Source organism: Bombus pyrosoma, linkage group LG17, assembly GCF_014825855.1.
Source record: "Bombus pyrosoma isolate SC7728 linkage group LG17, ASM1482585v1, whole genome shotgun sequence".
Taxonomy (NCBI): domain Eukaryota; kingdom Metazoa; phylum Arthropoda; class Insecta; order Hymenoptera; family Apidae; genus Bombus; species Bombus pyrosoma.
In genome coordinates this window covers 178,951-200,363 of record NC_057786.1, presented here as the reverse complement: position 1 = coordinate 200,363, position 21,413 = coordinate 178,951, and the positions used below count along the sequence as shown (strand labels likewise).

The following is a 21,413-nucleotide window of genomic DNA, read 5'->3' as shown; positions in this document are numbered from 1 at the left end:
TTCTTCCTCCTCTTTCCAATGTTCTTTCGCTTTGGTTTCATTTCCGCACCTGAATCTGGCTATGATTCTTCTGTCCTTCCACTTCATCCTCCCTTCCAGATACTTTGGCCTCTCCTCTTTGGTTATGTTCCTGTAGTACCTGTTGTACTTTGATTCCCTTATCCTTTTTCTCCTCTCTTCTGTTTCTCTCCTCCTTCTTAAGAAGAAAATTAATTTAACGTTGAATTTCCTTTAAACACTCGAAAACATTTGAAAATGTTAATGGCAAATCATGTAAAAGTGATATTTTCTAACTTGCATTTCTTAAAAAATTTCATTATTTAACTCGCCTCTTAAAACCTTTTATACGCAACGACAACTTTCAAACACAACGATCAATTTACATTCAACGATGCAGATTTCCAAGCGAAGCTCGAATGTGAATATATTTATCTTCTACTTTCAACGAAATACTTTACACTGTTGCCGGTTGATTTTGTTAATTCTATATTAGGTGTTTACAGTAATTCTAACAAGTAATGTAATGTTAGATATATTGAATATTATATTTATACTGTATACTATATCGTATTTCGATGCGCAATTTCGTTATGTATTTTAAATTACCTTTTGCATACATTTTATTGAATGTGTATTTTGAGACCAACATGTGTATGCATATCAGTTACATGTTTAAATCATACACCTATAAGTATCTAAATGTTATAATTCAATTAATTATATTAAAAGATGTATTTTTGTTATCCGTCAATATATTATCAATGTATCCATACTATGGGGTAAACTAATTTCAAATATAATTATCAAGCTGGACACAGTTTTAAGTAATGTAATTAAGAAAGGCAAAAGACTTAGATAAAAAGATTTATTTACTAATACTCAGTCAAATATTCTTTAATTTATTTAATCTTGCTATTTAATCGTGACACAAAACGTATTTTTCAAATGTATGCATAGAATGTTTACAATAAAAATTATAATAAAGTACAGTAAAATTTGATGCAAAATGTTCGTCGAATGCATTATCTGATAAATCTTATTCTTTGTTTCGGTTACAGTATTAATTATATACATTAATTTATATGCTATTATTTGATTAACAATTTTTACATCAGTGCGTAGCATAACGTACTAGTTGATTCGAAATAGAAGATGAGAAAACTAAAAATTAATCATCCGATGACTAGTGCTTTGCAAGAAATTAATAATAAATAGAAATTAATTTACAATTAATGTAGAATGTAATTTAAACATGATTAAAAATTAATATAAGTTGAATGTATATACACGTTAAAAATGATAATTACTAATTTAACGTCATATAAATATTAATTTTAAATATTATAAATATGTATATAGTACGTTTCTAAAAAATATATAATCTTTTAAATATCGATATCCTTTCATCGTATATGTATGATAAAAATTAGTACCTACATATATTTTCATGTAACATATGGCAATCTTATTTTTCTAATACAGCGTCGAATTACATTATTTTTCACGTTGCATGATTCTTCGTGTGTTCTCTCATATTATTTTTGTATTTCATATTAGATAATTTACTTTACCATTTATGTACAAAGAGAACAATAAAAATATTGCTAGTGAATTATTAATCAACGTGACAATATTATTTTAATTGTAATCAGGCAAGATGAAATTGACTGCTTCAGATGATGTTGTGGGAGAAGTCATGAATTATAGTGTCTGTTGTTCCAAAGTAGTCAATTTTTTCCTCATATAATTTTTCGTATAAAAAAAGGTATCTTAAGATATTAAAGGCGTTTTAAGATATTAAAGTAACCGAGATACACGAAACACCCTGTATCAATTAACAATACATATATCCTTTTCGAGAAAAGTAAATGAGATCTAAATTAATGCTTGAAATAAGTAATATTAGTGATGTAGAAATCAGCTCCTATAAAATATATTACAACTTTACACATGATTTCTGTTACGAGTTATTTGAAGAAGAAAAATTGATATACATCAGTTATATAAGAATGTACATTTACTCATATGATCTTTCATTAATCATTTTTATGCATGATATATATTTTTAGATACATTTTATATTATACAGTTACATAGCAAAATAGTAAATCTTAGAGTAACTGTACTGCGTCATATAATTTGTACTATACCAATGATTAAATAATGAGAATTATTATATACAATTGCACATAATCACGTTAAAGTGGTTAACGATTTTAAAAATATTGAAGATCTGGTTCCAAAAACTAGAAATTAGTCTCTCTTACTTCATTCAATTCCATGTTTACTAGATATATTTGGGTATTTTTGTTGGAAATATGAGATCTCTTAGATCTTGTGCCTTTTTTTTTTTTTTTGATAGAGTTTCATAGACTTATGTTTTTTGATTCCCGATAAATCATATAAGTTTAAAATTAAAATAAAGAAAGAAGAAGATCAAAAATTCGAACTTTACAAATATTTTTAAATTTAAAATAAAAATGTAATTATTCATCTATAAAAAAAATCTTTTTAATTCAACATATGAGCGTGACAATATTATAGTAATATATTTCAAGATGCAACTCGAAGAGTTCCGCATAATATGACCTTATTATCTCTACTACCTCATGGCAGTGAGCCATTAGTAATCAACGATCGAGCTAGTATACGCCGCTACGTAGCATTTTATAATCGTCCCTTTATATCAGGACTTCTTAAACTATGAATCTCAACCCCATATGAAATCATGTAACAGAATTATGGGGTCGCGAAAATTTTCGAGATCGTGAATGCGAAAAGTTTAAGAAGCACTGCTTTAGGATCATAAATAGATTGCTTATTTCTTTTTACATATTCACTCTAAATTTAATAGCCCGTATCTTTATAATTGATGAAGTTACAGTAAATTTTGTAAATCGATATGAATCATTCGGTAGAAGAGTCAAAGTAGTTAAATATAGCTTTTCTCTTTATTCTTTTTTCATTGTCTGTTCTTTTAGATCGGCATAACTATTATATCTATTATTACATCAAAATCCAAATTCTATTACAGATAAAAAAAAGCCTCGATAATCAACTCTTGGTTATATCCTCAGAGACATTAATGTACTTCGTTATAAGTTTAACAATTTTCTAAAATCATTACTTTGTAATAACAAGAAATATAATTATATTTAAAGAAATAATATTAAGGTATTTAAAATACCATTAAATAATGAGATCTAAATGTTCGCGTGCTATTAAGCTAGAGAATGATATAAATAAAAACGTTAAACTAAAAAAATTATAGAAATTATAGTAGAAATGAATAAGAATAATTTTATAGAATTTCTAGTCGATATATTCATCGTCATCATCGTCAACAAATTTAATATTTTGATCATAAAAAGACCCCTGCTTTAGGCAAAATGTTTCTATACCATAATCTGGATTTTGAACATTTAAAGAAGCATCGATATCTCTGCTATTTAATTTTCGTACTTGAGAAAAGCTTTTTAAAGGGCTCCCTGATAATTCTGTCATAGGAATATTTACTGTGTCCTTTATGTTCGTAATTGACTGAGTGCATTCCATTAACTCTTTATATTTACAAGACATATTTGTTATATCCTCATCTTGATTGTTAGGAATTTTTTTTTGATTACAATTTTGCTTTATCTTTGAAAGATCTTTTTGTAAAATTCTGTTTGGTGTAGAACATAGTTTTCCTTTATTATTTTCATCGTTATTCAGCATATTTATAGGGCTTCCAAGAAGGCTTTTAGAAGAGTTCGATTCTTCGCTTGATTCTTCATCTTTGCCTAGACGAACCCTATGAGGAGCAAAGGACATTAATATAGAAACGACTATTTTAAAAATAATTTAAGAGATATGAAATATTTGAAAATGTATGTTCTATTCTTCTTAATTATTATGCATCATCATAACATATAAATATAGCAAAGCCCTCGTGTCAGTTTTCTTAATCGTCCGGGTTTCATGAGTTACTTTGATCCACATATGGATTAGTGAAACAAAAAAATTATTATAATGTTAAATATGTTCGTAAAGAAAAGAAATAAAATTGAAAAATTATGAAATATAATAAAAAATAATATATATGTATGCATTTACAAAATATTTAAAGGCGTAAAAATGTATAGAATGTATAATAAGTGAAAGAGACATAAGAAACGATGTAAGATTGTAAAATCAGTCAGTATTTAAAGTTAACAACTTTCGATGACTATAAGTGATTTGAGATGTATTAAGGGTCATAAGGGCCTATACATAGTATAGAGCTTCATTCAGGGTCGTACAATGTCAACTCAGAAACACTTTTTCCTTCGCTACAAGTTTCTTCCTAAGTACCAATTATAATAAGTTATAGTAAAGGGATTATACTCACCGAAAGGAGTAAAAAATGTCTAATCAATATTGATTATATATATATATATATAATCCTAATAATATAGGTCCTAAAATCAATCCTTTCAATGTCGATGAAGCGAAATGATGTTATTGCGAATTCAATCAAGTATAGTAAATAAATGGTAACTTGAGGCAATGATCGAACGCGAAATCGAAAAATTTTACATTGAAAGGATTGATTTTAGGATTTACATATGTTTATTAGATATTTTTTACTTCTCTTTGCGAGTGCTATAATCCCTTTAATATAAGCCATAGTTATATAAATTACGTACTATTACGGACTTACCTGCGGTTTGAAATAACACAGTATTGTTTATGTTCAAGGATACCAGATACAGATTCCATGCTTACTTTAATACTAGAATCTTCTAGAAGTTTTTGGACAGGAAGTAATTTTTCAAACGTTCTTGTTCTGAAAATTTCAAAGATTTCACTCCTAATTAATTTCCATAATCCAAATTTTTCTTTTTAGAAATATTTTTCATTATTAATATATAAGACTAGTTAAACAGTTTTATAATTTAATGCATAAAATTAATCCATAAAAATATTATATCTGTAAGTCATTTGCAAAGTAATAATAGGTATATGTTTTTAATATTTACCCTTGTTCCAATTCAAATCCAAAATCTTCAAAACTAGAAAGTTTCATTCTTCTATATTCGGAGGGTGTTAATGCAGCACCTTCAGTCTCAAGAGCCAAAATAGAATTTCTCTTGCTTCTGTTGATAAACAATAACATATAATTATGTAATTAATAATATTACTGCTAAATTTAAAAAAAGGTTACTAGTTACCCTAAGAGAAGATCTTCTGTGTCTAGATGTAAATCCTCGATTGGTGGAATCCAAACTAAAAAAGCAGGATCCATTCCTAAGTAAGATCCTGGAACAGCACTAGCATTTGCTACATTGTAATCATAATAATCCAGCTCGAGTTCTGAATCAGGATTTGTTAGACTAAATTCTGATCCTGGACCTTGTAGAAGTTTTTCACGATTTCTTCTTTCCTTTGTTTCTTTTCCGCTTACTAAAATTGATGGACTTGAAATAACACTTTCAGGTGAAGATTCCTATGTGTTAAGAAAGATACAAAACAATGAACATTACACATATAATTTTTCTTTAAATTTTATAATTTCTTAGATAAAGAGATATTTACTTTTCCTTCCGAATAACTAACATCATTATTTTGATAAATTTTTGAGATACTGTTACTTTTATTATCTTTTAAGTTACCATTTTCCATTTTTAATTCTTTCTCTTCTGAACCATCATAATCTATTGTTTGTAACCTATATAATATATCAATAATGTTGTAATTAAATTGCAATCTTTTAAATCTCTGTTATATCAAATAATATACACAATAAACTCACTTTACAGGATAAGCATATTTAACTTCTGGTTTATGATACACAAGAATACTGGAAGCTGATAATAATTTATCACAGTTTGACTTTATTGATGTGATTGTTTTGTCAGAAGAACTTTCCAATGTGCTATTTAATTTTAATGTACTAGAACTCAATGTAGATTCATCCTTGCACCTACATTGAGAAGATATGTATATAATAATAGAATTCAAATTTGATTTTTTTTTTATATTGTGGAACAGTTTTTATGATTTTCTAGAATTTTAAAATAATATTATTCTTACCCTGTTAAGGTTTCAATACTATGGTAGTGATCTTCTGTATTACTTAAAGTCTCCTTTGGAGCAGATTTTGTGGTTGTTTCTATCATAGAGATAACTTCGGAAATGATTGTACTTGTAGATAGAAATTTTGATCGATCAGGCATTAATTCTGATTACAAAAATATGAATTTGGTTGAGATTATAGGTACGGAACAGTTTCTCGTAGTTATGAAAATTATTCGTTTTATATGATAAAAATAGTGCAATTCCTACTATCTATTCATCAAAACGAAGAAAACGATCAACAAAGAAAGTAATAAACATTAATATGAAATTAATATTAATAAAACATTCAATAATTTTATCAAATAATTAAATATTAAAAAATATATATAACTGATGAAAAATGTCATAATATTGATACCTGAAACATCATTGAGACTGTCCAAATCCTCAGCAATACGATACTTTCTATACTTTATAATAAATTGTAACGTCAAGAAAATAGAAACTATAAATATGAGTATCAAAAGCAAGGCAGTTGCTAAATGTGCTGGTTTCCAAAAGATCCATTCTTCATCAACGTTCGTTGAATTTGTTTCAAAAGGCACAGTGGTGGTGCTTCTATTTCTTTTTAGATACTTTTTATCTATAAAGACGAGGTGTTGCAATTAACTATTTTTAAATAATCTACTTTAAAAAAGTATGCAATGTTTTAAATTACTACAGAAATTACTAGAAAAACATGATTCTGTAATAATTATTTTTACCTAGTACAGCTGCATGAGCAAGAAAACCACCGATACAAGCATCCCCTGATGCTACAAGTTCATCACTAAAAAATTCCAGTAATAAATTTTGCCCGGAGCTGATGAGTGTTTTCACAGTAAATTGCATTTTATCATATGTAACGTCGATTAAGAGATCTGCATTTAAGGAATTCCCATCCCGAACACGAAAATACTGTCCTGGGCAAGGAAATTGTAATTGATCTAAATGTAATCCAATTATAAAATTCGCCTGCGCCTAGACAAATTAAATCAGACTGTACACTATTGATGTTATTATCTACAGTAATAATTTATTATTTATTTAACATTTATTGATCATTTATTTTCTTATTAGTTATTTAGTATTACTTGCAAAAGCCAGAATGATCGGCCAGGACAAGCTTGAGTATTAGCTCCAAGGATTTTCCTGTAAGGCTGATGCTTTAATACAATACGACATCCACATCGGCACTGTAATCCAATGTCAGCTACAATTTCCGGCTTTGTTGCAGCCAAAACTGTACTATCGCATATCGAATTCTGAATTCGATTATGCCATTCTTCATTTTTAGAAGATGCTTCCCAAAATATTTTGCCACAGAATTCAGTTTCTATTGCCTTCCCCTATCATTTGTTAAATAAATGTTAACTTTAGTGATTTTTTCATCGCTATTAAGAAATTGAACATACGTGTATAATAATTATTTATTTGGATTTCGAATTAACCATGTAATTGTACTAACAACATTAATTGAATATTGCATTAATAAATAAATATTTGCCTGGCAAAATCTTGCTCCATATTTCGGAGGTGGTGTATCACAAAAACGATATCGGTTTCGAATCCCTCCAAAACACGAGCTACTGCATGGGCTCCATGGACTCCAAGGTCCCCAACCAGCAGCATCACTTTCTAGATAAAGCAATATTGAGCAAAAATGAAGTATCAAAGAAATAACTTGTATGTTTCTAATATTTATAAATAATAAAATGTATTATTAAAATGCATTATAATGTATGTTTTCAGGACTTTCTACATAACTTCGACAATCTTAATTACTCTCCTAGTTGTCATGATAAAAAAAAAAAATTGAGCTGTGGGAGTGAATATCATCTCGGGGAAATATCTTCTGATATTTTAATAATAATAATAACTTTTTTAAATGAAATAACATATTTTATCCTTTATTATTAAAATGATGAGATTAAAACGCGTTCAACCATGTGCCATACTATGACCTTGAAATGACCTGGACCGAGAATTTCGCAAGTAAATGACTGAGGTGGGAAGCTCGCAGGAATTGCAGAAACAAAATCGTACTATTTATTATTTTAACGCGTGCTCAATATTCCGATAACGCCAGCAGGTATAACAATGCGTATTTCCAACGCTTGTGAAAACATATTTTCGGATACAATAAACAGAGATGGGCATGCATTAGTTTTACACCTAAATAAGTTTATTGAGTTTAGGGGACTTGTTGTGAAACATCCTGCATATGTACGTAGAGATAGATATAATGTTAATATCATACATGAATTGTGAAAAGTTTGAATGTACCTTGGAGAGGGAAGGTGGGTATGCAGGACATATTAACATCCCCCATAGCACCTGTGACCGCCTGGCTAACATAGACGAAACAATATTCGACAAATTTTTCTGTGAAAAGATCACAATCGAAAGCCAAGGAATGCTTTCCAGGTATTGATCTAGATTCGGTAATATAATGAAGACTGGAGGGTGAAGCAACGGAAGTAACATCAGCTTTCAAACGACCATAAACACGAACACGATCACCTTCTAGTCGACACGCAGGATATTCGAAAAGGACGGCTACACCTCCTGACCCTTCACAAGGATATATCGATCTTGCATGAACCGTAAGTTTAAATTCTTCAGACCATTTCACCTGTAATTCAAACGTAAAGTAAATAGAAATTTATAGCAAAATATTTATATACATTATTGTTTCTAATATGTTATTTATTAATGTACTGTTAATATAAGTCACGAAAACAAATTTTCTATTATTGTTTGAAGGATTTTATTATATCATGTAAATAATTGGCTTGGAATAAAATTAGCATTTGTGCTAATTACCTTAAAGTACACACTAGTATTTGGTGCTGTAGGATTGGTATTCGAAGCTTTTAATCTTACAGCATAATTGCCAGGTAACCCGAGCAATTCACATCGGAAAAAAATAGTCTTTGTTGGTAAAAAATCTCTTATTTCTTCATAATATAATATCTGAAAATATAGCACGAAATTTACAAATAACATAATAACTGTTTTATTAATAATGTAACTGTTTTAGAGATAATAATAATAATCTTTAAAATGTAAATAGAAATAGGTAAAAACAAAGTTGTAGAAAGATTGTTCATTTACTTGAATATAAGTATTATTCTGCAAATAACAAGCAGTCACACTAGATCCGCAATATATTAATTGTAGGATGTAAACAGTTGCAGGAACATTGTCAGATGGACTGCAGTTTACTCCATTGTATCTTATTGTGGCTTTGACAGGCTTATCTGGGTAAGTAGTAATTTGCTGAGATTCTAAGAAGATTGTTGGCAGTGGCCACTTTACATCTAATATTTTACTTGTCTACGAGCATAAATATGTATCGTTATCATTTCAATGCAAATATGCTACGATCATATTATAGAAGATGTAATAAAAGGTACATTAAATATTAACGATATTATAGAGAAAATTCTATAAGTATAAATGAGAAACAATAACAACCTGATGAAGAGTGGCAACAGGCACTGTTGAATTTTCATACTTATATTGCACTCGTAGAGCGTAAACACCGCCACGAGTAAAATACCCGCAGGGAATGATGATTGAAATGGTTTCATTTCCCGAAGGCAACTGTTCTAGTTGAATTTCACCTATTAATTCTGATATGTCTTCAAAAAGGTACAGTACTCTATGAACAATATAAACAGCGTGTAACGGTTAGTTTGTAGACCGTACAGTCAAAGGGTAATCGTTTAAAACATTAAAATATTCGATCACTCCTAGAAACTTATTGTATATATATACATTGTACAAAACATTTTGGGTTTTCATTAGTACTGTGACGAGACACGACTATTGTCATTATCTTGGTAAAATTTGAAACGGATCTGAAAATATACGTGGAGGGTTCGGAAATTCAACATTCTCTGAAAATAAGTTATGCGGTACAAAAATTAATCTGTATACGGGATATATTATGACATGTGGGACCTACTCTAGGAGTAGACAGAAGGCACGAAAACAATAAGAGAAGTTTATATTGAACATGTGTTCTATCTGACTTTGTTTCAAATTTATAGCCATTTTTGTGTTCCAATAATCCGCAACTAGTTACCTTCATAGGAGGTGCACGAAACGGCTACCCTCGGCTGTATTGTCCGACATACACCTGAAATTTTTTAAAGATTGCAAAATTCTTTGATACGACGAGTGCAAACATACGCACAGGCCAAAGATAGCCATTTCGAGCATCTTCTATAAAGGGGCACATGTTCATATGAACTTTTTTCACTGTTCTTATGCCTCTTGTCCATTCCTGAAGTAGGTCCGACATATTATGATGCATCGTGTATACGTATTTTCTGGGTGGTTTCACATTTTGCTACTATAAAAATGATAGCCTTGTCTCGTTACAGTGCTAGTGAAATTTCAAAAAATGTAGTAGAACATATTCATGAAAAAATTCTATAGTAACTTCTCGAATATTTTACATTCTAACAGTCATTTTCAATAGCTCGCAATAAGGCGCAAACTAGCTTACCTCAGTAGAAATAATTGATTAGAAATATTTTCAAGTGATTTCGAATCTGCATTTTCTTCATCTTTGAATCCATATTTGTACTTTGTTTTTTCTAACGTTTCAGTCGACTTTGTAACAGATATTGTAAGGTCTCCCGAAAGGGCGACGTGAGAAGAGGGAGAATCAATTTTCAATGCAACAAACTCATCTTCTTCCTTTATCATTGATCTAGTAATATCTAAATTTTTTATTTTATTATTATTAATTATCTAATGATTTGTATTTAACATATATTCACGTTAATGAAGTATAAAATTAAATGGTAGATAACATTTTCATTTTTGTGTATGTATGTCTTTCCATAACAATTTAAATGTGAAAAGTAATGAAATAAATTTACCGAATTCAAAGAGGATGGTAACTAGTATTCCAATGAAGAGCCATTTAAATTTCAAATTCATATCCAATTCGTCATCCGTGTTCAATTTCTAAACAACCGCAGACAAGTAAATATAACATTTAAATTAACAAATTGGAAAATTATTTTTACTTCATTACATTAATTTTATAAATATTCTCAATAAATAATAATAAAAAGCCAGATATAATTTCTAATGTCACAGTCAATTAATTTTAAAAGCATTATGATATTTATAAACTTACAATTTTCTGGTTTATCTGGATGCGAACATCCTCCTCGAGAATAATTTTTCTCGCATTGAGAGGAGGAGAGTCATAAATGTGCTGTTGGTGGAGGATGCACCACTGCAATTTGCAGGAATCGATATCGAAGGACTTATGTACACCGCAAACTTTCACCATTCACTTCTCCAACATTTTTACACCTTCGCAATTTAGGAAAATGCTTGACAGTACGTCGTCTTTATTACCATTAACATCATAATCTGTCTTATTTATATTTCCAAACTAAAACAATAACGATACAGTTGCATTTTAATAAATAAATTAAAAGAAGAAGTTCAAACATGGACTGTAACATTCAAAGTTACACAAACATTTTACATTATTTTTTAGTAAAAATTGCATATTACAGTTTCAATAAAAATGGTGAAAAGTGACGAGCAAAACTCTATTATACATGTAAACAATATAACGTATAAACAAAATATTTGTTCAAAATCGTTATAGAAAGTATGTACATACCCCAAAATTAAGAAAAATCATATTATTTAAATGAACTGTATATAGTAATATAGTATGTATAGTAAATGTAAAATAAGTAAGAAATTGGCACTACTTTGAAACAAAAAATCGATGTTTAAAAAATATCTTACAATATTGTATAATCATAAGCGATAAATTAATCATAAGCAGAAAAAATCTATAGTAGACTGAATGAAAGAAATTTTAAAAGGAATTTTAATCGAGAAAATGTAAGGGTAAAACACGAACGACCCATACGCGGTTCATAAGGCAACTAAACTGACGGGGTCGACGGCCAGTTCTCTCTCCCTTATTCGTCGGCCCACCCCACTACAAAGGTTGTCCTTTAGGGAAAGAACTCTGACAGAATATCGACTTTAATCAATGAAGGGATTATATTGACCTAAAGTCTGCTAAACGAAAGAGTGCTGTTTATATTATATTTGCATTATATATATATATATATAGCATATTATAAGTGCAATTGGTGTAATGTTAATATGTACCTATTAAAAAAGAATTAGCTGTTTATTAAAAAACTTCTATTTTTAAGATTATAGTTTTCATATTTTTTAGTTTTAGCTATTTTCATTGTACTGCATACCTACGTATGTATACATATATCTTACAAATATGTTAATTCGGTAAATATATGCACATAGTCAATGTATATTTAATAATTTCATACCTAAATAAATATAACCACAAGCAATGAAATTTCAAGTAGAAGTATCCTGGATTGAATTTAAGGATTAAACGAGTGATTGCATAGTCAATGCACACATCTCAATTTTGCGCATTTTTATTATATGGCATAGGTATACATAACATATAAAAATTTTTAATCTTTATTGCATTGCTTATATCCTATGAAAATATGTAATATTTGTTTAAAAATCATTTTTTTTTAAGGATTAATATAATTTTAAACTATTGACAAAATGTCATCATGACTATTTTTAATGTTATTATTTTTTTATTCTGTTATTACCTTAGATTTGTAAATTTTGATATCCTAATTATTTTATTCTGAATAAAATTACTATAATCGATAATGTTATTAAAGTAAAATTTACTATTACCTTTTACCCCACTCTTGCAATACGTTGAACTCTTATTTCTTTTTTTTGTCTGTTTATGATATAATGACATATCATTTATCTTTAACGATCCAGGAAACATATCAGCAACTAATTTTCGTCGTCTCATATTATATATGCTCTCTGCAGTATGAAATGTATTTTATTACAAATGTTAATTATTTCATGTATTTATAAATGTATTACATACGTACATTATGTTACTTGTTTATTACCTACTATTATCTATTACGTGTTTTAAAAACAAATATACTTCACACATACATATTATATATACGTATATATATCTAATTACAATTTAATGATTTGTAAACATTAACATCTTTTATTACTTAACTGTAATAATTTCTCAATTTCATTAAATATATACCCTTTTTGCAAACATTTCTTATTTCTTGTTAACAAAAAAATAGTGATTTATAATGTCTCCTATGTTCCTAAATTTAAAGCACATAAATATTGTCAATTATGTTTAATCAAAGAACTAACCAGATAATTTTATTTATTCGTTTTGTATAACACATCAAAATAAAAAAAAAATACTGAGGAAATTTGATCTAAAATGATAGAAAATATTAAAGGAATTTTTGGAAAGTACTAAATATATTAACATTTACGTGTTTAGGTTGGTAGATAACCATTAAATGAAAACTAGTAAAATACTATGCCGAACTGACATGATACGTAAGATTAAGACTCATGTCAAAAATTATTATAATACATTTAACATAATAGAATCAACGTTAATTATTATAATAGATGTATTGTGTGACGTTATTGAATATTCCAAGAAATTACGTTTTGTGTAGTGTAAAACGTATATCAATATATAATACATTGGAATGTTGAAAGACAAAATTTATGAAACAGAAAACAAGTCAAATGTCGAAAGAAATAAAAAAATATCAAAAAATTTCTAATTTAAGTAATTTCATTGTTTATTAAAATTTTTTAAATAAAATATATTAAGCTAATAAATGAATATTTAAAACACATACACACGCAAATTATAAAATAAAATGGATGTATTTACAAAGTTAAGAAACACTGTTAGCAATACAATATCCAATACTGTTCAAAACACTGCTTATGGTTTATCACAATTATCAAATGTCCTTCCTGGTAATCCAGTGACCAGAGAATTTGAAGTAACTGCTCATATAGCAAGTGCGGGACCATCGTTGCTATGGAAGGTTTACAATGGTTACAAAAAATCTACAAAGCAAGAAGCAGCGATATTTGTATTTGAAAAACGTATTTTGGATAAATTTTCCAGAAACGATAAAGAATTAATTTTAGAAACATTGAAAAGAGGTATCGCACAATTAACTAAATTACGTCATCCACAAATTTTAACTGTTCAACATCCTTTGGAGGAATCAAGAGATAGCTTAGCATTTGCCACTGAACCTGTATTAGCTAGTCTAGCTAATGTTTTAGGGAACCATAATAATTTACCACAACCATTACCAACGCCGTTAAAGGATTACAAGCTACATGATGTTGAAATTAAATATGGACTTTTACAACTTGGAGAAGGTATTACATTTTTACATGGAGATGTTAAATTATTGCATAGAAATCTATGTCCAGAATCTATTGTTGTAAATAGTCATGGAGCGTGGAAAATTTTTGGGTTTGATTTTTGTGCTTTAAATCAAAGCGCTGAAGGTAAACAACCTCAGTGGTCATACATAGAATATGACATATCAGCTCCATCTATAGCTCAATCAAACTTGGATTATCAAGCACCAGAATGTATTTTGGCAAGTAGCGTTGGTACAGCTAGTGATATATTTTCTTTGGGAATGGTGATATATGTTCTACATTCTCCAAAGAATCTACTTCTTCATGAATCTAACAATGATTTATTGAAATGCAAACAGTTTTTAGAAAATTTTAGAAGTTCAAATATCACAGATAGGTATCTTCCAACTTCAGAGAGCCTTAGAGATACAGTTAAATTGATGTTACATCATAATCCTGAATTAAGACCAGATGCTCATCAGTTTGTAAAGATTGATTACTTTACAGATATAGGTGTCAAAACCCTGAATTATTTAGACAAAATTTTCCAATGGGATAACTTACAGAAATCGCAATTTTACAAAGGATTACCTCAACTATTAAAACAATTACCACATAGAGTTATATTACATAGAGTTCTTCCAGCTTTATACAAGGAATTGTTTAATTCTCCAATGATTCCATTTGTTTTACCTAGTATAATCTATGCAATGGAAACAAGTTCTGTGGAAGAATTTAGAGAATATATTTTACCGAACATTAAATCAGTTTTAACATTAGATGATCCACCACAAATTAGCCTTGTTTTAATGCAACATGCGGATTTGTTATTAAGATTATGTACTACAGAAATAATAAAAACAGACATAGTCCCAATGTTATTACGTGCTTTAGAATCAGAATGGGAACAGTTACAAGAGTTATGTTTATCAGCTTTGCCTAATATTATAACAATGATCGAAGGACCAGTGATTAAAAATGCAATTTTACCTAGAATGAAAAAGATTTGTTTATATGGGGAGGGAAGCCGCAGAAAAAGTCTTGGAGTTAAAGTTAATTGTTTATTATGTCTTGCAAAAATGTTACCGCATTTCGATCGATGGCTTGTCCTTGATCAAGTGTTACCTTTTCTCCAAGAAATTCCACACTCTGGTGAACCTGCAATTCTTATGGCCGTCATAGGTATTATATTACATTAAAATATTGATTTAATAATAAGAGTTACATAGCTAAAGTTAATATAAATAAAATAAATTAATTCATTTCTTATCAGGTATTTATAGAATGTTATTAAGCCACAGTAAATTGGGAACAAGTAAAGAAATATTAGCAACAAAGATCTTACCATTTTTATTGCCACTCTGTGTTGAACAAAATTTCAGTCTACCACAATATGAAATTCTCTCAAATCTCGTGACTGAAATGATAAATCGTGTAACATCAGAGCACAAAGAAGCTTTAAAGCAATTAGATGCCATGCGTCGTGAGACCCAACAATTAGATCAAGAACTTTCACAAACCTCCACTATATATAAAAATATTAATTCAAATAACGATGATGTAAATATAATTCCTATAGTTCCTACTCCAAATACAAGCACAAATTTAAAGTCTCTCCAAATTGAAAACGGATTGACAATGGAAGATAAATTTCGGTTGGTAATAATACAAATTGTTATTTATTTTCTATTAATAAAGAGTTAAAAGAATTTTTTTTTCTGATTAAAGTATGGTTTTAGAAACGTAAGTTTTTAAAATTGGAAATATTTTTATTTACAGATTAGTTCAACAACAAGGAGTGCACCAAAGATTACAATCTCAAACACCATTAACACCTACAATTGTTCAACCCACAAAAGCTCCAGTAAAAGATTTAACTGATACTTTATTGAGATCTAATTTAGATCAACTAAATCTTTCAATGTCATGTTCAAAATCTAATTATTCGTGGAAATCGTCGAATTCAAATCAGTATCAGCACTTCAATTTACAAGGAATGAATGTACAATTAAATCAGAAAGGAAATACTTGTGTTCCTAATTCAGTCATTCCTCAAAACAGTATTAACTATTCTATGAATCAAGGAAATATTACAACTAATAAGTCAGAATTTAATTCAAATCTAGATCTTAATACAAATAATTTTCCTATCAATCAGTTAGAATTTAATTCAAATCTGAATTCCAATTCAAATCAAAATGTAGAAAAATTGCTATCTTATGATGTAATGGATCTACTTAGTTAATGATTTTACAGATGTAATACTGTACCATAATGTTTATTATTACACAGGATAAGGATATTAATAAATTATGGATATTAATCTTTTATTATCCAATTTCTGAAATTTTAAGATAAAAGTATGTATACTTTTATCTAATCTTTTAATATTGAAATGTTTATATTATTATAATATGACATATTGTTATAATAACATATTATTACTCTTATATTATTATTAATATAATTCATATTAGGTACATATACTGAAAGTTATAAAGAATGTATGTACAATTGTTTGCAGTATGTAATATATTCCTTTTCATGTAATGCACTGTTTTAAATTACTTATCTTATTATTAACAAAATTTTGACACCATATAGAATTCTGTTAACATTTTAAAAGATCAAAGAAAGTAATACATATTTTTAGAAAGAAGATAATAATATTTGATAAATGTAAACCTATGTTAGTAAAAAACATACAAACATAAGTCTATTATTGAATTTAAAATACATGTATGTAATTCTCAATGTGTTTTGTAAATATCCAAAGTAAATTAAAAATTATTACATCTTAATATCAAGTGTGTGTGTCTGTGTCTGTGTCTGTGTTATATATTCTAAATATAATATTTGAAGCAGCAAAATTAATATTATTGAATCTATATAATACATACATTGTATATATACATATATAGCAAATTTTGATTCCTAGAATTCCTTGTGCTTATAGATGACACCGGTAAAATAAACACAGCATTGAAGCTAAACTATCGTCATTTGGAACCGATCAATTATTCCTTTGAATATTGGAGAATAACATTTTGTATAATTTTTTTCATTTTCCTTTAATAGAATTGATTGCAATGAATGCCTCCAAAATAAAACTAAAAAAGTTATTTATTTATATAATTATTGTTCTGAATAATCTCCTTTTCTTATTAGTTATTAGTGAGGGAAATTTTATAAACATTTTATTAGCATATAAAATATAGAATACAAATATATAGGTATAATACATATATAATATATAATATGCATATAATTGTACTTTAACGGAAATATAATATGCAAATACATATATGATTTATTACACAAATGTGATAAGAGTAATGTAGCATTTATTGTTGATTAACGTAACATAAATTATCTTTTTTAATCGAAATGTTTTAAAATATTAATTACTAAAATCTTTTTTAATTGGTAGAAGTGCAGAAGCATCTTACACCAATGCGCTCCTGCATCTAACACGTGAATATACATGTGTATGCGTATACCACATTCAATACTAAATCGTAGTATTATTTTCATTTTTTACATATTTTCATTATACACAATTAGTTTTATTTTTATAAAATATATCTGAAACTTAATAATAGATAATATCACAACTATTGACAGATTTTTATGGGTTTATGTACAACGTGATTTTATAATTTGCAAACAATAAGGTTAAGTATAAAATATAATAATAAAGAACTATTTATTAGAATTAAAATTAGCACATTTTGTATTTTTTAATTGAATCGTTTACCTCATTATTTAATATTGATAATTAAATAATCTTTTTTCATTTCTGTAGCTAATAGTTCAGTGTAAAATATACACATGCCAAGATCTTATAGAATAAACATACTTGTTAATGTAAATAAATAGATTTTTGTTTCGTAATGTTACAAATCAGAACATCTTTCTTCAAATGCATTACTAGAAATATAAACTTACATGGTGCACTATCACAGAAGAAACATCATATGATGAATTTATTAGCAATGCAGCAAAATAGGAAGATGAAAAAACCCAACCTGCATTTTAATGCAAAGTTAAAGGTATGTAAAACACTTATGGATAAAATGAATGAACGTTAAATAAATTAGTTACATATTAAAATGTAATAATGTTGATAATGATTTTCTTAAAAATTAATATCTTAAAACAGGTACTTGGCAGTGGGGCAGATGGAGCCGCATCTTGTATATATCTTTTAACTGATCATAGTAATTACATATTTAATTGTGGAGAAGGTATTCAACGCTTAAGTCAAGAACATCATTGTAAACTATCCAAAGTAGAAAATATATTTGTAACATATTCTTCTTGGAGAAATCTTGGAGGTATTCCAGGTTGTCTTTTAACAGCACAAACCGATGGTGTAACAGAAATAAATATTCATTGCCCAGAAGGATTTGATGACTTTATAAAAGCAATTAATTCATTTATGCATTTACCAAATTTAAAGATTACTTATCCCTTAATCGATGAATCTAAACCATATGAAGATCATGTAATGAGAGTTTCATATGTACCTATAACAAAATTTTTAAAAGATACTAAAGAAAGTTCGTCAGATTTGGTAGATAAAGAATATCATATAAATGCAAATCATAAGAGAGTTATAGATGAAGAAACGAACAAACAAAACACTAATACAGGAAAGAAAATGAAAAGCACTCCACATTTAATATGTTATATTTGTGAAGTCCATCCACGACGTGGAAGATTATTAATAGAGAAGTGTATAGATTTTGGTGTACCACCTGGACCACTTTTAGATATGTTAAAGCATGGAAAGGATGTTACCAAACCAGATGGGACTGTTGTTCGAAGTAAAGATGTATTAGAACCAGACAGACCTAAAACCACCTTCATAGGTACTTTTGAAGATATATAACCATATCTCTAGTGTATACACAGTTTAAATATTATCTAACACATATTAAGTTATTAACTTACTTCTTCAGTTTTTAATAATTTGTAATATTTATAAATAATTAAAAGGTGTTTTCTAGAAAGCAAAAATAATTTTAGGTATCCATTATAACTGCATCTAATTAATATGTTAAATTATGATTTTTTCTACTAATAAAAATTTTAAGTATATTTTTAAAAACTATTTTTAGTTGTAGAATGTCCGACGGAAGAATATTTGGATCCCATTCTAAACCATCCTACTTTCTTAAAATATCAACAGGCAGAATCAACGAAAGAAGAATACGAAGTATTTTGCATATTTCATTTTACTCCTGAAAACATTTTTACTACTCAACAATATCAAGATTGGTTAAAAAAATTTTCCTCAAATACTGAACACATAGTTTTAAACAATGAAAATACTTGTATGGGCAGCGAAGCTGTTTATAAAAATCAATATTTATTAAATATGTTGCATCCTGAAATATTTCCTCTATTAAATAAGGATTGTTTTGAAAAAGATAAAGAAGTAAGTTATATTAATGATGTTATTTATTTATTTAGCTTAAAAAATAATATATCAAGAATTTTATATGATTAAATACTTGGAAAATTTTTTATTTCAGACTCAAAGTAATAATATCCATCGTGCAAGAACAGCACAGACATTAGAAATACGTCCAGTACCAAAGTGTTCATTTAATGCTGAAATTTACAAAGAACCAAACACATATATTGACGAAGTCTCACAAATTCCTAACTTTACAAATGCTTTAAAAGAATTAAAAACAATTATTAGTAAAAAATCAGCAGAACTTAATTTAGATACTATTTCGGATTATCCACGAATTGTGATGCTAGGTACTGGTTGTAGTGTACCAAGTAAAGTTAGAAATACAAGCAGTATTCTTTTACGAATTAATAAGGATTGTAGCATTTTATTAGATTGTGGAGAAGGTACCCTCGGCCAAATTATTAGATTTTTTGGAGCTTCGGAAAGTCTCAACATTTTACGTACTATCAAGGTATATTATTTATACTTTAAAATGATAATTAATGAAACTTATCTGTCTAATATTCAGCTTTCTGACAAAAAGTATAAGACTAATCTTCTTTCCTTCGTAGGCTGTTTATATATCACACATACATGCAGATCACCATTTAGGACTCATTGGTTTGCTTTTAAGAAGAAAAGAGGTCACAGATGAAATGTTGTATTTGATAGCACCCAAGTATATGACCCCTTGGTTGAATTATTATAATGGCCAATTTGAATCTATTGTGCAGCAATATATTTTAGTGCACAATGGCGATTTGTATTTAGACTCTCATAAGTTATCAAAATATTTTAAAATTACACTTTACAATAAATTAAATATTAATGAAATAAACACAATTAGTGTTGTTCATTGTAAGGAAGCATATGGTATTGCTATCACTCTTCAAGATGACAAAAAAATCGTTTATAGGTAAGATAAGTAAAATGCTGGTTATAAAATTAATTAATATGATATATCAACAATTTTATAAACAGAATACTATGCTTTATTTCAGCGGTGATACTATATTTTGCCGAAATCTTATAAAATTAGGACAAAATTGTGATTTATTAATTCATGAAGCAACCATGGAAAACAGTCTTGCAGCATTAGCAAAAAGTAAATTGCATTCAACGACTTCTGAAGCGATAAAAGCTGGAAAATCTATGAATGCAAAATTCATCTTACTAACGCACTTTAGTCAACGTTATTCAAAGATTCCTTTTATTCCAGACAAAGAAGAAAATGTTGGAATTGCTTATGATAATATGGAGTTTACATTGCCGCAATTATCATTGTTGCCTCTTTTCTATCCATGTATAAAAGTAATGTTTAATGAATATAATAAAGTATTGGATAAATAAACACTGAATACTATAAATTCTTCTTCTCCTTCTGAAAATGTTAAACGAAACATGTTCATTACCAACATCGCATATACACATGTATATGACGTTTTCAAATTAATTTTAAGCTACAAAATAAATTAGTATATAATTGATACATGGTTAAAAAGTACAAGTTACTAATTAAAATAAATGCATAGCGTATTGTTAAATATATTGCACAAGAGTACAAAAAACAAAACATGAT

The 21,413-nt window shown here is 27.9% G+C and overlaps 3 protein-coding genes across 5 annotated transcripts; 2 read left to right on the top strand and 1 right to left on the bottom strand.

Moving 5' to 3' along the window:
• Positions 1-1,406: 1,406 nt before the first annotated feature.
• On the bottom strand, positions 1,407-13,166 carry LOC122576895. 3 transcript variants are annotated; one of them, XM_043747779.1, is made up of 20 exons: positions 13,035-13,166; positions 12,823-12,963; positions 11,240-11,503; positions 10,977-11,064; positions 10,598-10,814; positions 9,559-9,745; positions 9,196-9,417; positions 8,905-9,054; positions 8,365-8,713; positions 7,586-7,716; positions 7,173-7,427; positions 6,804-7,059; positions 6,458-6,682; positions 6,055-6,202; positions 5,774-5,944; positions 5,557-5,689; positions 5,193-5,467; positions 5,001-5,117; positions 4,682-4,807; positions 1,407-3,793 (listed from the first exon to the last, which is right to left on the bottom strand). In XM_043747779.1, exons 3-20 carry the CDS (start codon positions 11,396-11,398, stop codon positions 3,313-3,315), a joined length of 3,690 nt encoding a protein of 1,229 aa, XP_043603714.1. In that variant the 5' UTR covers positions 11,399-11,503; positions 12,823-12,963; positions 13,035-13,166; the 3' UTR covers positions 1,407-3,312. The 3 variants fall into 3 exon arrangements, with proteins under 3 accessions (XP_043603714.1, XP_043603715.1, XP_043603716.1); XM_043747780.1 differs by lacking the exons at positions 12,823-12,963; positions 13,035-13,166 and adding an exon at positions 11,741-12,233; XM_043747781.1 differs by lacking the exons at positions 12,823-12,963; positions 13,035-13,166 and adding an exon at positions 11,872-12,233.
• A 314-nt stretch (positions 13,167-13,480) lies between these two features.
• Positions 13,481-17,449, top strand: LOC122577040 (SCY1-like protein 2). The gene is made up of 3 exons (XM_043748098.1): positions 13,481-15,549; positions 15,641-16,022; positions 16,147-17,449. The coding sequence occupies exons 1-3, from the start codon at positions 13,860-13,862 to the stop codon at positions 16,610-16,612; spliced, it is 2,538 nt and encodes an 845-aa protein (XP_043604033.1). The 5' UTR covers positions 13,481-13,859; the 3' UTR covers positions 16,613-17,449.
• A 254-nt stretch (positions 17,450-17,703) lies between these two features.
• LOC122577041 (ribonuclease Z, mitochondrial) lies at positions 17,704-21,185 on the top strand. The gene is made up of 7 exons (XM_043748100.1): positions 17,704-18,041; positions 18,173-18,419; positions 18,530-19,241; positions 19,491-19,810; positions 19,908-20,306; positions 20,407-20,750; positions 20,836-21,185. Exons 2-7 carry the CDS (start codon positions 18,261-18,263, stop codon positions 21,182-21,184), a joined length of 2,283 nt encoding a protein of 760 aa, XP_043604035.1. The 5' UTR covers positions 17,704-18,041; positions 18,173-18,260; the 3' UTR covers position 21,185.
• The last annotated feature ends 228 nt before the right edge of the window (positions 21,186-21,413 follow it).

Coding starts and splice junctions, on each gene's coding strand:
- LOC122577040 (XM_043748098.1), top strand. CDS start 13,860: ATGGATGTATTTACAAAGTTAAGAAACACTGTTAGCAATACAATATCC. Junction 15,550..15,640: donor AATTCTTATGGCCGTCATAG/GTATTATATTAC, acceptor ATTTCTTATCAG/GTATTTATAGAATGTTATTA. Junction 16,023..16,146: donor ACAATGGAAGATAAATTTCG/GTTGGTAATAAT, acceptor TTTTATTTACAG/ATTAGTTCAACAACAAGGAG.
- LOC122576895 (XM_043747779.1), bottom strand. CDS start 11,398: ATGGTGAAAGTTTGCGGTGTACATAAGTCCTTCGATATCGATTCCTGC. Junction 9,418..9,558: donor CTGTTGCCACTCTTCATCAG/GTTGTTATTGTT, acceptor TTATGCTCGTAG/ACAAGTAAAATATTAGATGT. Junction 3,794..4,681: donor TGTGTTATTTCAAACCGCAG/GTAAGTCCGTAA, acceptor TGCTCCTCATAG/GGTTCGTCTAGGCAAAGATG.
- LOC122577041 (XM_043748100.1), top strand. CDS start 18,261: ATGTTACAAATCAGAACATCTTTCTTCAAATGCATTACTAGAAATATA. Junction 19,242..19,490: donor ACCTAAAACCACCTTCATAG/GTACTTTTGAAG, acceptor AACTATTTTTAG/TTGTAGAATGTCCGACGGAA. Junction 20,307..20,406: donor ACATTTTACGTACTATCAAG/GTATATTATTTA, acceptor TTTCCTTCGTAG/GCTGTTTATATATCACACAT.